At 46.9% G+C, this 14,272-nt stretch overlaps 1 protein-coding gene across 1 annotated transcript in view; it reads right to left on the bottom strand.

The window, feature by feature from the left end:
• Nucleotides 1–4,841: 4,841 nt before the first annotated feature.
• Nucleotides 4,842–14,272, bottom strand: part of EPHA1 (EPH receptor A1) — an 88,746-nt gene continuing 79,315 nt past the window's right edge. Inside the window, exons 14-18 of the mRNA XM_063128995.1 lie at nt 12,437–12,646; nt 10,391–10,540; nt 8,365–8,558; nt 7,735–7,890; nt 4,842–5,798 (exon numbers count right to left, since the gene is read on the bottom strand). Of these exons, the coding sequence (XP_062985065.1) occupies nt 5,720–5,798; nt 7,735–7,890; nt 8,365–8,558; nt 10,391–10,540; nt 12,437–12,646 (789 nt within the window). The 3' untranslated portion in view covers nt 4,842–5,719. The remainder of the gene's footprint in view (nt 5,799–7,734; nt 7,891–8,364; nt 8,559–10,390; nt 10,541–12,436; nt 12,647–14,272) is intronic.

Here is a 14,272-nt window from a genome sequence, read left to right as displayed (position 1 = left end):
ATCCAGCCATTTCCCAAGAAATGCAGCTGGGAGGAAGGAATGTTCCCTTCGAAGGACAAACTTCACATGTTGGAGGCTGGGGAGGTGGTTAGCTAGGGGAGGCTATCCAGAAAGCAGTATGGCTAATTTTCATGGAATATTTCGCATTTCTTTCTAGTGTGATCCCTTGAGCACACGGTCCTAGAACATTTTCTAGGCCTGATACTTCTTACAGACATCCAGTTGAGGTCCTGCTTGTAGAGTTGACCTTGAAGTTAGGGAAATAGTGAACGTGTATGACACTATTCAAGGAGTTTATACTAAAGAGTTACTTTAAAAAATTGAGTATGTCCCATCCATTCTTTCAGCAGCAGCCAAGGTGTTTCCCCCTTAGAGTTAATGTCCTGGTCCAGCCTTCCTCCAGACGTTGGACTGCAGGGCCCATCACCACTGATCATGATTCATGCTAGCTGGAGCTGATGGGAGTTCAAAACACGTGGAAGGTGCCATGTTGGGGAAAGCTGCCCTAGAGTGTAGGAGGTCAGGATGTACGGATTTTCTTCCTTCTGTGTTTCACGGATTGTCTGTCTTTCGTCCCATCGTCTGCTCATTAATGGAATTGGATTTTTTGTAGAAGAATTTCGTTGGCTTGCAAATGTGTATTGACAAATGATCAAAATTGCACAAATTCTCCTCCTAAAATTAAAAAAACACACACCACTGGCCTGCAAATCTGTGTGACGTGGGGAAAAGCCGGTCCACTGAGGAATCTGCAGGTTGGAATCATAGAAATTTGCACTCATTTGAATTGTTGTGGATTTCTCCCAACAGTCCCTGGTAGGAGCTGGTGGGTTGATACATGTACTCCTACAGAATGAGGATTCTCAGCAAGGCCTTTCTAGTTCAACTGCCCTGGGCATTTACGCTTGGTTGGCCTGGTTTGTCAGAGGTCTTTATTGATGGCAACCTATCGAAGCAAGAATATCTCAAACTTGTCCAGCAAATCGGTGTTCTTAGTGTTTGAAGCTGACAAAGGTCGATACATGGGAGGTTCATTCCCATAGGACTTCATGTTTTTATACAGTGAGAGAGGGATCGACCCTTTGCTATGAGGCGGGCAGTGTACCATTAAGCTGCTATTTAAAAAGTGCTACAAGTAAGTAGAAGCTTACAGCCTGATCTTATGCCACATCTTCATAGCAATAAATGTCAGGGTTCAATGAATGAAAATTGGAGAGCTGTGAGGCGTAGCCATTTGCATATAAGCATGGCTCTTGTATAGTTGTAACACTGCCCTGTTACACAATTTTGAAGTGGGTACATGGTCTTTATATAGCAAAGGACATAAAGTACCAAGACGGTTGAAACCAATTCAGTGCAAGACTCCTGAACTCAGTTCGTCGTCCTGCATCGATGTAGGTTCATATTAGTCCTATACCTGCTCTGTCTATTGGCTCAAGAGTGTTTGCCTGGAAAGGCATGTTAGTGCAATAAGTTGACCTTCAGGCTTGCCGTTCAGGGTTCTTTAGCCTATCTACTGCAACAGATTAATGTTGCTTTGCTGGAACAGGGCAGGGTTGATGGCCACATTTGTACCAGTATGTTTCTGGTGGAGAAAGTGTGTGTGTGTGTGTGTGTGCGCAAGAGAGAGAGAACGAGAGAGAGAGAACACTTTAAGGAGGAATGCAGCCATGTCTTGCCCAATTTCATGAGGAGCCCCTTGTGTGATCAGCAAGGGCTCTTATTGCATCTTACACGTGATAAGCGGAGTGTCCTATAGCTTTTACCACACCGTAGGCAAACGGTGGCTGCATGTTCATTGGAATCAGCTCCCACTTGGTGATAACTTGCTAGTGTAAATCATTCCCCAAACTCTATTACTCCTCCCCAGCTCTATACCAGGACCCTCCGTCTACTAAAAGGCATGAGGTCTGCTTTCTCTTTTTGAAGCATAGAGGGACGATTGTGCCGCTGCAACTTTTGCCTGAATAACGTCCTCTAGAAATATCTTAACACTGTTGACTTGTGTTTAACAAAGGCTCTATGACTCTCCTGAAGAAGCTTCCCATCTTGCCTTGTTCAGCTGGAGCCACCTAACAGGGCTTCTGCCTGAGCTGCGTTTAGATTTCTTCCTCGCCACTGGACCCCCTGGCTACAGGCTTCTGGGCTAGATGAAATACTGGCCTGCTTGATTTAAATTTCCAGTCTTACGAAGATTTAACTGGGAGTAAATGTACCTTCGAGTGCATATGCATACGAGGAGGCTGTAAAGCCCTTTATGTTCTTATTGCGGTGAGTAGAGGCAAGAAATAAAGAGACACCAAGTATTGGATTTAAACTGGGCCACATTTTATTAAGTGATCTGCAAGGGGTGGGAAATTCCTATCCTAAGAGGGCATCGTTAATCAGGCCTCTTGACAGGCCTGTTCGTCATTTGGGCGAGCCATTCGCCCACCTGGGGGTTGGCGCCTGGGACTTTGCCATCCCACGGGCTTCCCCTTATGGGGTAGGGAGACCTTCCGGTGTCGCTCCAGCACAGGCGGCCTAGGCTCTGTGTGAGAGAGGAGGGTCAGCCTCAGAGGTAAGCCTTATCTCTCCTGCCAGGCCGCTAGGCTCAAAACAGGGAGCCTGAGGTGTTACCCCTCACCTCAGCGGTGCCTGCGAATACTCACCGCCCCATAAGCCCTCTCAGGATGCCCTTACCTACCGCCATAGGGTGCGTCAAGCCACTTGCTTAGTCACACCCTCACCCCACCTAACCAGAGTCGCTGTTCTTAGGCCCTTCTGCAGATCACCCAAAACCACATCATTTCCAAGATCGGATAAATGAATGCCATCCTGCCTATATAGCTCCCTCCGGGATAAACTTATTGTCTTATGCTGAATACTAAAATCACCATGCTTAGTTAAATCCCTGAAGATTTCAGTATTAACCTTCTTCTTTGCTTTCTCCAAAGCTTTGTGATCTCTGCCCTCCTGCCAGTTGACTCTTGGGAGAAAACAAGACCAAACTATTCTGGGCTAGATGAAATACTGGCCTGCTTGATTTAAATATCCAGTCTTATGGAGATTTAACTGGGAGTAAATGTACCTTTGAGTGCATATGCATACGAGGAGGCTGTAAACTCCTCACACAGAGGAGGGCCAGGATCTCTTCTCGATCCTCTGAGTGCAGGACACGGAATAACGGGCTCAAGTTACAGGAAGCCAGATTCCGGCTGGACATCAGGAAAAACTTCCTGACTGTTAGAGCAGTACGACAATGGAATCAGTTACTTAGGGAGGTTGTGGGCTCTCCCACACTAGAGGCCTTCAAGAGGTAGCTGGACAACCATCTGTCAGGGATGCTTTAGGGTTAATGGCCTTATAGGCCCCTTCCAACTCTGCTGTTCTATGATTCTATGTTCTTAATCTCACCATCCCACCACCCTGGATTTACGCTTTGCATATAAATGATTTCTGTGCCCTTATTTGAGTTCTTCTTTTTACCAGTTCGTTCTTTCCTGGGGCTATTTTGTCATGTCCTTGGAGTTGCTCATCGTCTGTCACTCCTGCATAACCTTGCCTAGAGCAGTTAATATCCAGGCGTCACTCCTGGGCTTTGTATGTGTGCACCTTGGCAAACTTTAGAGTCTGTTGGAATGCTCTCCCCACCCCCAGCTTCCTGGAATTGATGGGGGAAAGGGAGCGAAAGCCTCTTCAGCTGAGCCAGCGGTCAAACAGGACATGATGTGGAAGATCCATCGTTCGGACTCTTCTGTGTTTTTCTTTTTTGGTTATTTTTAAAAACCAATTAGCAGTTGCTTTGATGGCTGTGGAAGTCAGGTGGCTAGCAGCGGCATGACGGACTGGGACACAAACAACTGTCTCCCAGCACTCCGCTTCCCTAATCTTCAAAGCAGTTCTGTGAGGCTGCTACTTCAGTGTAAAAGTAGCATAGCTCTTCCATGCTGGATCCTCGCTGACCCTTAACTCCTGGCAAAAAGTATCTACCCATATTCAGATTTTTCTCTTATAGCTGGACTATTTTTCAGATTGAGGGTGGAAGCAAAATTGAGGGTCCCTGCCTTGAATTTATGATCTCAAGTGGTTCCTTACTAGGGCTGTGCACAGACCCCCCCGATCCGCTCCGGATCTGCAAATTGCAAATTGCGCCAGGTAAGGCCCTCCTCCCCCTTACCTGCGTCCGTCCTGGCCCGTCGCTGGCTTCACTAGAGCCCGTGGCTCAACCAGGAACTGTAGGCCCCGCTTGCGGCCTACACTTCCGGGTTGAGTTGCGGGCTCTAGTGAAGCCAGCGACGGGCTGTGACAGACCACCTGCCCCCATACCTGGCTCTGCTGCCGTCACTGCATGGGCGGCGGCAGCAGCAGGGCCAAGTAACCCCCCCTTACCTTTTTTGCGGAGCTCCGGATCGAGGCGAAGGATCTGCCTTCACCTCGATCCGCTCCGCAATGCTCCGCTGCTCCCTCGATCCTCTTTGCCTCCGCCTTAAGGGGGAGGCAAAGCCCCCCGATCCGCTTCTGCTTCTCCGGTCCAAGGAGAAGCGGAGCACAGCCCTATTCCTTACTACCCTTCCATTTATAACTAATATTCAGTAGGTATTCCTGTTCTTCCAGATTTGCCTGTAATTGTTCAAGAGTCACTTGGAATAAAGACTGATTCTTTACATTTCAAATTTATCCCCTACACACATTTAAAAGAGTAATACAGGAGCAACACTTACCCCTCACCCATATTAGAGAAAATTAGCCCTGCTTAGTTTCCATGGAAATCAATAGAGAGCCAAGGTCTATAGGATCCTGATAAATCTGACGGAATATTCAAAATCCGCTCTAAACAGGAAGGAGTATTCAAAATCTGCTCTATCTGTGCCATGAGTTTATTTACAAAATCATACATATAACACATTTATGATTCCAGGCCTGGGATCCCCCACACACACCCGTTCCTGATAGTTTAAATATATAGGCAGAGTCCTCAACTTGAGGAAGCAAAGCTCTCAGGAGCAAGTGAAGATGCCCTGCTGTAAACAAGCCGTTTCCGTTCTTGGCACCAGACTCCAGGAGAGAAAATGTACAGACGAAAGAATTGGGGCCGTGAGCATTATTGATGTGTTCTAACCTGCTGCATGATAAAAGGCAGGTATGGGCTACTGAGCCAGAAGGGAAAGTCAAAGTTCTTGGCCCCTATGAACTGCACCACCAACGGTGGGAGGCCTCCTCATACGTTTCCAGGCCCAGGACTTTGCATTAGAAGAGGGACCCTTATGGCTAGATACCGCTTTAGACGAATAGCTTCAATCTCTGCTGAAAGTCATAAGCAAGGTTGCTTCCTTGGTAGCTATGAAATGAGACAGGCAGAGAACGGCAGCTGCTGCTAGAGTGAAAACGCGGGAATGGAACGGGAGCGGAGGGAAGGCAGAGAGCCTTGGAGAGGCAGAAAATGGAAGCGCCAGGAGCCGGCTTTCCGAATCGTTTGCCACGAATCTGGCTTCATGTGTGCAGGGAGCCTCTTGGAGTGTTGCTTCCTGCTCTGGGTAGTTCAAATCATTGTTGCCCAGGCTGGCTGTAGCCTTCGGCACTAGATTTGGGAGGCCCAGACTGTCGCTTGCAGCCAGGTGGACAACCACAGGGTCAGTTCAGTCAGTCCCCTTTTCCCTCTCCTCTCGTGCCTCGGGGCACAGGGCCATGTCTTCTCAGCAGGGTTGAGCCCGGTAGACCGCTTGGTGGTGTGAGACCATCACTCCTTGAATCCCAGGATGCTGCACAGAATCCGCTTCTGGTGGCCAGCAAGAGTTACACCCATTTGCTTCAAGTCCCTTGACAGAAAGGAGGAGAAAGATTAGCTGCCTTATTTGCTAGAGGAGGGGAGAAGACGTTACACAGGCAGGATTTCCAAAAGCTGTGGCATCCCAAGAAATTCTTTCCCAGATCTAGAATTCCCTGCAGGCAGATAACTAGAAGTTGCTCTGCAAAGTCCATTCCTAGAAACGTAACTGAGGGCAAGGAATGGCACTGGCTTAGAAATAATAGCTTCCAGTTGCTGTCTCACAAGCAGGAGCTGGCAAACTCTGTGCAGGTGGAGACCACAGTCTTTCAGAGTTGAAGGTGTTCTGACAGATCCAAAAACAGTGTGTTAATTCACTGGGGAAGATTTAGGGAGCGGAATTTTCTAAAATTAAAAATTATAGCACCAGTAAAAGTGTCACTCTATTAAGAATAGTTATAGTATACAATCTAGAAAGCATACCAAATATGCTAAACACATATGAAAATAATATTAAGTAATAGGTGCTTTGGAGAGAGATGTCTGCCATCAATTGTAGTTTTGAACATATGAACACTTGCATACTGAGGATGTTAATTACTTTTATACCATGTAATTATTTTCATGTGTGTGGAGCATATTTGTGAAACACTGAAAAGGCGCACTATGTCCTAACGAGGATGTGTTTACTGCTTCCATAAATTGCTTCTTACAGATTCAGCTCTGCAATGTTTTATTCTTTTTCTTTCCCATGAATTAGGTTGCAATCCAATGCACGTTTCCTAGGGAGTATGTCCCACTGAAATCGGTGGAACTTACTTCTGATTGAACATGCATAGGATTGTTCTGTAAGTAAACAAACATTTTGGATCTGTGATTTATTTTTTACATTCACACTATCCTCCTCTTTGGCTTTTAGCTCACTATTACAGAAGCTGTCATTCTACAGTGTCCACCCTCACATAAGCTTAAAATAGATCATGGCTGTTTAACCCTTGCACAACCCATGCTAACTGGGTTCGCATGACATAACAACCTCCGAGTGGGAGTTGCATATCCAAAATGGTGTTTGCGTGCACCCTACACATGCCACCACTTCACTGTGGCTTAAATAATCCACAGTGGGATGCTGTGTTATGTTAGCAGCTTCCTTGTGTAAGCCAGCTGTGGACCATGTTCCTAGACATTAATGTGTTATGTGCTGGTTTCATCCAAGGCTTGTTCCCACCCTGTATTTTGAAGCAGCAGGAGTTGCTGCTGTTATGATTCATAGGTCGGGGTGGGGAGCCAGTATCTATTCTCTATAGCCTTCATCACCTGTCCTTTCTCTGGCTCTTCTTTTCTGCTTGATTTGTAGCTTGGCACCCAGAATATTAAGAGGGGGAACTTTCCCCATCACTTCTCTCTATGCCAGGAAAAGCTTTCTGCTTGTTGAAGATCTGGATCCCATCCTGCTGTTCCAGGTACAAGAACAGAGCCAGTTCGAAAGTGGCAATTCTATGAACAGCTGTGACTGCACTTTGTGGGAGCTATAGCCCCAACAGGGATTAAATAGTTCAGGAGCGGAGTGTGAGCTAGTATTATAATAATAATAATAATAATAATAATAATAATAATAATAATAATAATAATTTATTTCTCACCCGCCTCTCTGATTGGATTGAGGCGGGGAACAACGACAAGCAGAAAATACATAAAATACAGTATACACTGTTAAAAACATCCTAAAAGCATACTAAAAGTATCCTAAAATTCTACTGGATAGGCCTGCCGGAAGAGATCAGTCTTGAGAGCTTTCTTGAATGCTAATGTATCACTTGCAGTGAGAAGTTCCAGCTTTGCAGCTAAGACAGATGGAGTTTGAGGGACAGAAGGACGGACAGGAAGTTGCTAAAGTCCCTTTGCTGATCCTGTCAGTATAAGGTTCCCGCTTCCCCTGCTCTTGCTTACCCTGGCAGAACCCACTATCTAGGCTGCCCCAAACTTACTCAGCAGTCAGCTCCAGGACAGACTCCATTGTGTTCAGGCCAGCAGTGCGGAAGTTGATGATGTAGCGTTTCATGCGGATGGATTCCAGCCACTCCGGGATAGACCGATAAGGAATCCCATCAGACCCACTGCAGCTCGGGAGGCGGAGTGTCACCCTACAAATGGGACAGGTGTTTTTGGACCACATGTGGCATTTAAAAATCACAATATATGAGAAGACCAGGAGCCTCTTTCATTAGACTGCAGAGAAATATCTGTCCTTTTTGTGGGGAGCTTAGGGTACCCTATGTCCACTGACAAACTCCTGGGCTGGGATAGAGAAGTTGCTGTTTCATTCTTTGCCCTTGCCGGAACCCAGCCTGGCTTAGACAATGATCTTCTCCATTACATGGTCAGGGAAGGTCTTCTTTCACACATGGGCACCAAAAGCAGGGTTGTGGGGGACATGGTACAATGTCACAAGGGTGCAGGAAAAGCACAGAATGGGGCACTGTGTCCAGAATTCGTCTTGCAGAGAATGAATTTGGCATAATTTTTACGGGCTGTAGAATTCAGCTTTTCCTGCCAGAGAATTTTCTTTGTTTTAGCACAGAATTTCTACAGCTCTGATCATCCTACCTATCACTTACCTGGGGTCAAAGTCGGCCACAGTTCGGAGCAGATGTGGGCTGGAGATAAAGTGTTCTAGCTGAGCACAGATTTCCCGGAAACGGGGCCTCCGTGTCCGATCATAGGACCAACACACTTTCATAAGCTCGTAAAGGATGGATGGGCAGTCCACAGGTGGGGGGAGCCGGTACCCATCCTCTATGCTCTTCATCACCTGTCCAAACGAGAGGAGAGAGATCACTGAACAGACTGCTCAGGCCAATGTCCTTTAGAACAATTTAACAGAGAGGTTGGAGTTCCAGACAAGGCCCAGTTTCTCAGGTGTGTTAAGTCCAAATGTTGAAAACGCTTTAGAATTAGGACTGCAACATTCAGCCACCTAATCAATTAAAACCATTTCATCAGCTAATAGGGTACCTTTGATTCACCAGATAGTTTAAAAAAATTGATACAAGTACTTCGAAAAACTGCAGCTGACAAGTGTTCGTATAAAGAGACATCTCCTGTATTTGAGAAGGTGGAAGGCCTCTATTACGATGCTCCAACGTATTCGTGAGACATTTAAAAACAAAGAAAGTGTGCTTTTTTTCTTTAACACCATTGTGTTGGATCCAGCCAACGGTTCCAAAAGAGGCCTCCTTATGCCCAGAGGCGGCTTCTTTTACTATTGACTGAACAGAGGTGGAGGCAATCTTCGCTTATCCTCTCTTCGTCCTGCAGCCTCCCAAGTCCTAAAAATATGCTCTGGAAAATTGTGAGATTATCCTAAAACAACAGGGGGGGGGGGAACTGCTGGGGCCTGCAGAAGAAAGGGAGATGGGCAAAAATCTCCGTCCCACCAACGTCCTGAACAGCACTCTATTTGGGGATGCTGCTGCCAGCGGAATAAAAACCTGGGATCCAACAGATTGTTTTTTATCCTATGCTAATACTGTCAAATAGTTGACTGAGCTCATGGTTAACGAGGGCTGCCCATCTATGATTGCCCTTTATTTATTTATTATTGCATTTATATCCCACCTTTTTTCCTCACAAGGAACGGCATACATAATCCTCCTCCTCTCCATTTTATCCTCACAACAACACAGTGAGGTAGGTTGAGCTAAGAGTCTGTGACTGGCCCAAAGTCACCTAGTGGGTTTCCATGGCTGAATGGGGACTAGAATCTGGATCTCCTGATGCCCAGTCCAACACTTTAGCCACCATGCCACGCTCAGGGCCGGTGCCAGACTATTTTGCACCCTAGGCAAGGCGAGCTACTTGCACACACACACCGAATTGTGCAGAAGTCCGAACGTGTGCCCCGAGTGGAGAGCTGGGACTGGCTCACTTCGATTTGGGACCGAGCTGTCTGGAATTCACCGGGACTTACTTCCGGGCGAACGCAACCCACTATACAGCCTGGCATCCCGATCCCCTCTGCACGTTTACTCGGGGGAATAAGGCTTCCGAGTAAGGAGGCATAGGCGGATTGGGCCGCACTGGTGCCTCCTGGTACAACACTTTCTCAGATGCAATTCCCGTTGATCGGGAAGCAGGAGAGTTTGCCTTGCGAGGAGTCCACAAGTCCCTAGCTTTCCTGGGGGAAGGGAGAGGGAGTCCCGCTTGCCCACCTGCCTGGACATCGCGGCCTGATTGAGGAGAGAGGCGAGGCAACCCGATGCCCTTTCCTCGGGAGTAAGGCAGAGGCTGGCTTGAGCCAGGGTTGAGCTCGCCACATGCTTTTTCTTCTTCCTCTGGTGGCAGCCTCCCGGCTCTGGGAGGGCGGCTTCCGGGCAGAAGTCTGAACGTGGAGCCGCCCCACCTCCACCCCAGCATCCCTGGCTTCGCTTTGGCTGGGCGCCATCTCGCCCGCCCAGGCCCAGCTGAATCCTCAGGCTGGCCTGGCCCGGCTCACAGCCAACAACGTGTGAGTGCTTTGCTTCGCGGCGCCCCTCTTAGCTTGGCACTCTAGGCGGCCGCCTGAGTGGTCTCTATGGTAGCACTGGCCCTGGCCACGCTGGCTCTTTGAGGAAACCAGAGTCTAGAAACGGTGGTGCCACTCACCTCCTGATTGGTCATATCCCCATACGGCTTGTCACCATATGACAACACTTCCCACGTGACAATGCCAAAACTCCAGACATCACTGGCGGAGGTAAAGATTCGGTGGGCAATGGCTTCAGGAGCGGTCCATCGGATGGGGATCTTGCCACCCTGTTGGAAGAGTGCTTGCAAATCAAACAGAAATGGCTGCTTGGCCTTTACAGACTGAAAGGTCCTCCACCCTCTACTGAAGGGGTGGTCAGAAAGTGACCAGATATTTGTGACTTCATCTCCCCGAAGTCCTTGCCAGCATGGCCAATGGTCAGGAATGCTGGGAGTTGAGGTCCAAAGCAACTGGAGATCTATCCCCCCCTTCCCTGCAGAAATACTGCCATTTATTTATTTATTTATTACATTTTTATTCCGCCCAATAGCCGAAGCTCTCTGGGCGGTTCATTTGGTTATTTTATTATTACTAGAAAAACACCAAAGGAGTTTTGCTGCTTTGTAAAACAGATGTGCTTCTCTTCTGAGGTGAGCAAGATGGTTTCACTGGTTTTCAATGTGGTAGCGCTTGAATGGGGATGATCCATTTGTGGGCAGCACTTCTTGGCTGGCCCCTATGTCACAAACCCATTCCCTGCCTCTTTCCTGGACTAGATTTCCAACTCCTGAAGGATGAACATCTGTATGAATCAGGAAACATGTGCTTTTGAAATTGAAGAAAGCCCACCTGAGACGGGGTTAAACCAGATTGATGGTTGCGCTAGAGTTCAGTTTGCTGGCCTGCACATCTGTTACTTGAATGGCAGAAATGGGAGGAACCCAGGCTCTCAGAGCCCACTGGGATGTCTCTCTGTATAGCTACTTATTTGATGAATTTATACCCCAGCTTTCTATGTATAATGGCTAATCACAGAATGCAGTATAAAAGCAGTAAGCTATCAAACAAAATGCACAGTAAGCAAGAAAACAGTAGAAACAATCATAATCAAATAAGAGTGGGTTTTTTTTAAAAAAACACCACCACCACCAGTCAACAGCAGCTACTTTAAAAATTTAAGAGTAAAAATACAGAACAGCAGAAATGAAGCAGATCAACATAATAGGTCCAGAGCCCATTTTACTATTACTATACAATGCATGTGTTCACCCTCAGGCTGCTTGTGTGGGATTGAGGTCCAGACAAGTGAAGTAGTGCTAACACATCCACACGCAAAAACAGATGAATGTGAGCTGCCTATCGCAGTGGTCTTGAGCCAAACAGGACAGCCTCCTATCACTTGAGGAACCCTCCACCTCTCTGGAAGTTTTCCTCAAAGCCTTGTGCAAACCCTTAATCACGAGACTGTGCTTTTTATATTTGTGGTAGCAATATCCACTCCGCCGGCAGTGCCTTCCTCCTGTTCGCAAGGGAGACCAAAACAGATCCCCGGTCCAATTTTGTGAGCGTTACAATGCTGTTGATCCTCCTAGACCAACAAAGAAAATAATGTGGTGGCAGCAGTGAAGTGAACCACAGAACTACCATCCATACAGAGGCAAGGGTGCACCATAAAATAACAGAGATGTTTAATGTATCACTACAGAAAATGTGAAGGGGTCAGAGTTCAGTGGTAGAGCATATTCCGAGTTCAATCTCATTCAACAGATCTCCCTTAGCAGGGCTAAGAGACCTCTCTGGGCAGAGACTAAGAAAGCCACAGCTAGTCTTGAGTCCTGGCACAGGTGGACAGCCATCTTCCTATTGTCTAGCATGACATCAAAGCCATTTCCCCAGACTTATGAAAAGGGTTATCGCATGGTATGCCTCTCCCTGTATTTGCAGTAGAATTTCCACGAGGAAGACCCTAGTTTGAAATGGGCCAATAGACCAGCCTCCCACTAGGGTCTTCCTACATGCTAAAAGATCACACAACTGTTTCCTTGCTACATGATTTACATTTTGGAAAGTTAACATTGAGTTGAAAGTTACTAGAATGTTTTGCTTAGATTGCTTCTGTGATCTAAAGCTTTGCATCTCTCGGTTCATGTCACCATTTCCCCTTTAGTGTGTTTCCACATTACCTTTGTTTCATAAGTTCCTTCCACATCGTTTTCCAAAATCCGAGAAAGACCAAAATCGGACACTTTGCACTGAAGGTTATGAGATACTAGAATGTTGCGGGCGGCCAAATCTCGGTGTACGTAGTTGCGGTCTGACAGGTAGGTCATCCCCGAGGCAATGCCCTGCAGCATGGTCACCAATTGCACTGAACTGAACTTGTCCATGTTCTCCTGAAATACACAGACCATGAAAATATGAGCCTTCTCATTGGGCTCAGCTGTTTGCACCATAGCTTAGAAAAGAGCATGGAATTACTGTGGCATGAAATGTCAGAGGCAAGGAGAGAGAAGCCCCCATTGATAAGTATGAACCATCAGGCCTCAGCTACTACATCTAAGGCAGGCCTGCAGGCCTTGTCATCCACTGAAACAAATCCAGTGGATCACCAGCCATGGACTGTGATTTGCCAGGTACTTGACAGCCTTGTATTTTTACTGTCTCAGACAGACCCATAAACCAGGAGATTTATGGAGCCTCTGATGGGCCAGTGTACATGGCTGATGAGCTACATTGAACCTTGGTTGTCACAACTTGTGCAAGCATCATAGAATCATAGAATAGCAGCGTTGGAAGGGGCCTACAAGGCCATCGAGTCCAACCCCCTGCTCAATGCAGGAATCCACCCTAAAGCATCCCCGACAGATGGTTGTCCAGCTGCCTCTTGAAGGCCTCTAGTGTGGGAGAGCCCACAACCTCCCTAGGCAACTGATTCCATTGTCATACTGCTCTAACAGTTAGGAAGTTTTTCCTGATGTCCAGCCGGAATCTGGCTTCCTTTAACTTGAGCCCGTTATTCCGTGTCCTGCCCTCTGGGAGGATCGAGAAGAGATCCTGACCCTCCTCTGTGTGACAACCTTTTAAGTATTTGAAGAGTGCTCTCATGTCTCTCCTCAATCTTCTCTTCTCCAGGCTAAACATGCCCAGTTCTTTCAGTCTCTCTTCATAGGGCTTTGTCTCCAGACCCCTGATCATCCTGGTTGCCCTCCTCTGAACACGCTCCAGCTTGTCTGCGTCCTTCTTGAATTGTGGAGCCCAGAACTGGACTCAGTTCTGGAGCTTCTTTTTTTTCTTTAAAATGTCCAGTCTTACAACAACAACCTCAAGGCAGATAGCAACATAAACTGAAACTATCAAATTAATAATAATTTAAAAAGCCAAACAAAGCAACAGAACAAATTAGCATGAAAAAAAGAAAATAAAGCAAAATATCAACACCCCTGCCTGCAAAGTAGAAAATTTACCATCTAATTAAAAACTTGGGAGGATAGAATTATTTTTACCTCTATCTAAATCTATACAACATTATTTCTAGGCCACCTTTAGAGGTGGAATCCTTTCATGGCAACTGTTAACTTTTAAGCAATGTCGGCACTGGCTGAATGTCCACAACTAGAGTGCCACCACAAAAAAGGCCCTACTTCCAGTTATCACCAAAGCAGGGGCAACCAAAGAAGATCTTAATGAATGATCTGATGAAGATCTTAAGAGAGTGGGCGGATTCATTTGGGAGCAGGTGGTCTTTCAGTTGCCCTGGTACCAACCCATAAAGGACTTTATGGGTTAAAACCATCACCTTGGTTGGAGTGAGCAAAAAGAACAGATTCCTTCCCTCATGTAGGCCTAGTTCTTACAGAAGTGGTAAACCCAGGTCTGGCCTGAGCCACCAGAGTGCAACTGGAGTGGACAGGGGTGGAATGCTATGATTAAATGCTTGTCCATACAAAAATAACATTGTGCATTAGATAACTAGTTGGCTGGGAGCCGGGTTCTAGCTCCACCTTCTCCCTGGCATGCTC

This window comes from Elgaria multicarinata, chromosome 6 (genome assembly GCF_023053635.1).
Source record: "Elgaria multicarinata webbii isolate HBS135686 ecotype San Diego chromosome 6, rElgMul1.1.pri, whole genome shotgun sequence".
In the NCBI taxonomy this organism is placed as follows: Eukaryota; Metazoa; Chordata; class Lepidosauria; order Squamata; family Anguidae; genus Elgaria; species Elgaria multicarinata.
This window is presented reverse-complemented; position numbering and strand designations above follow the sequence as displayed.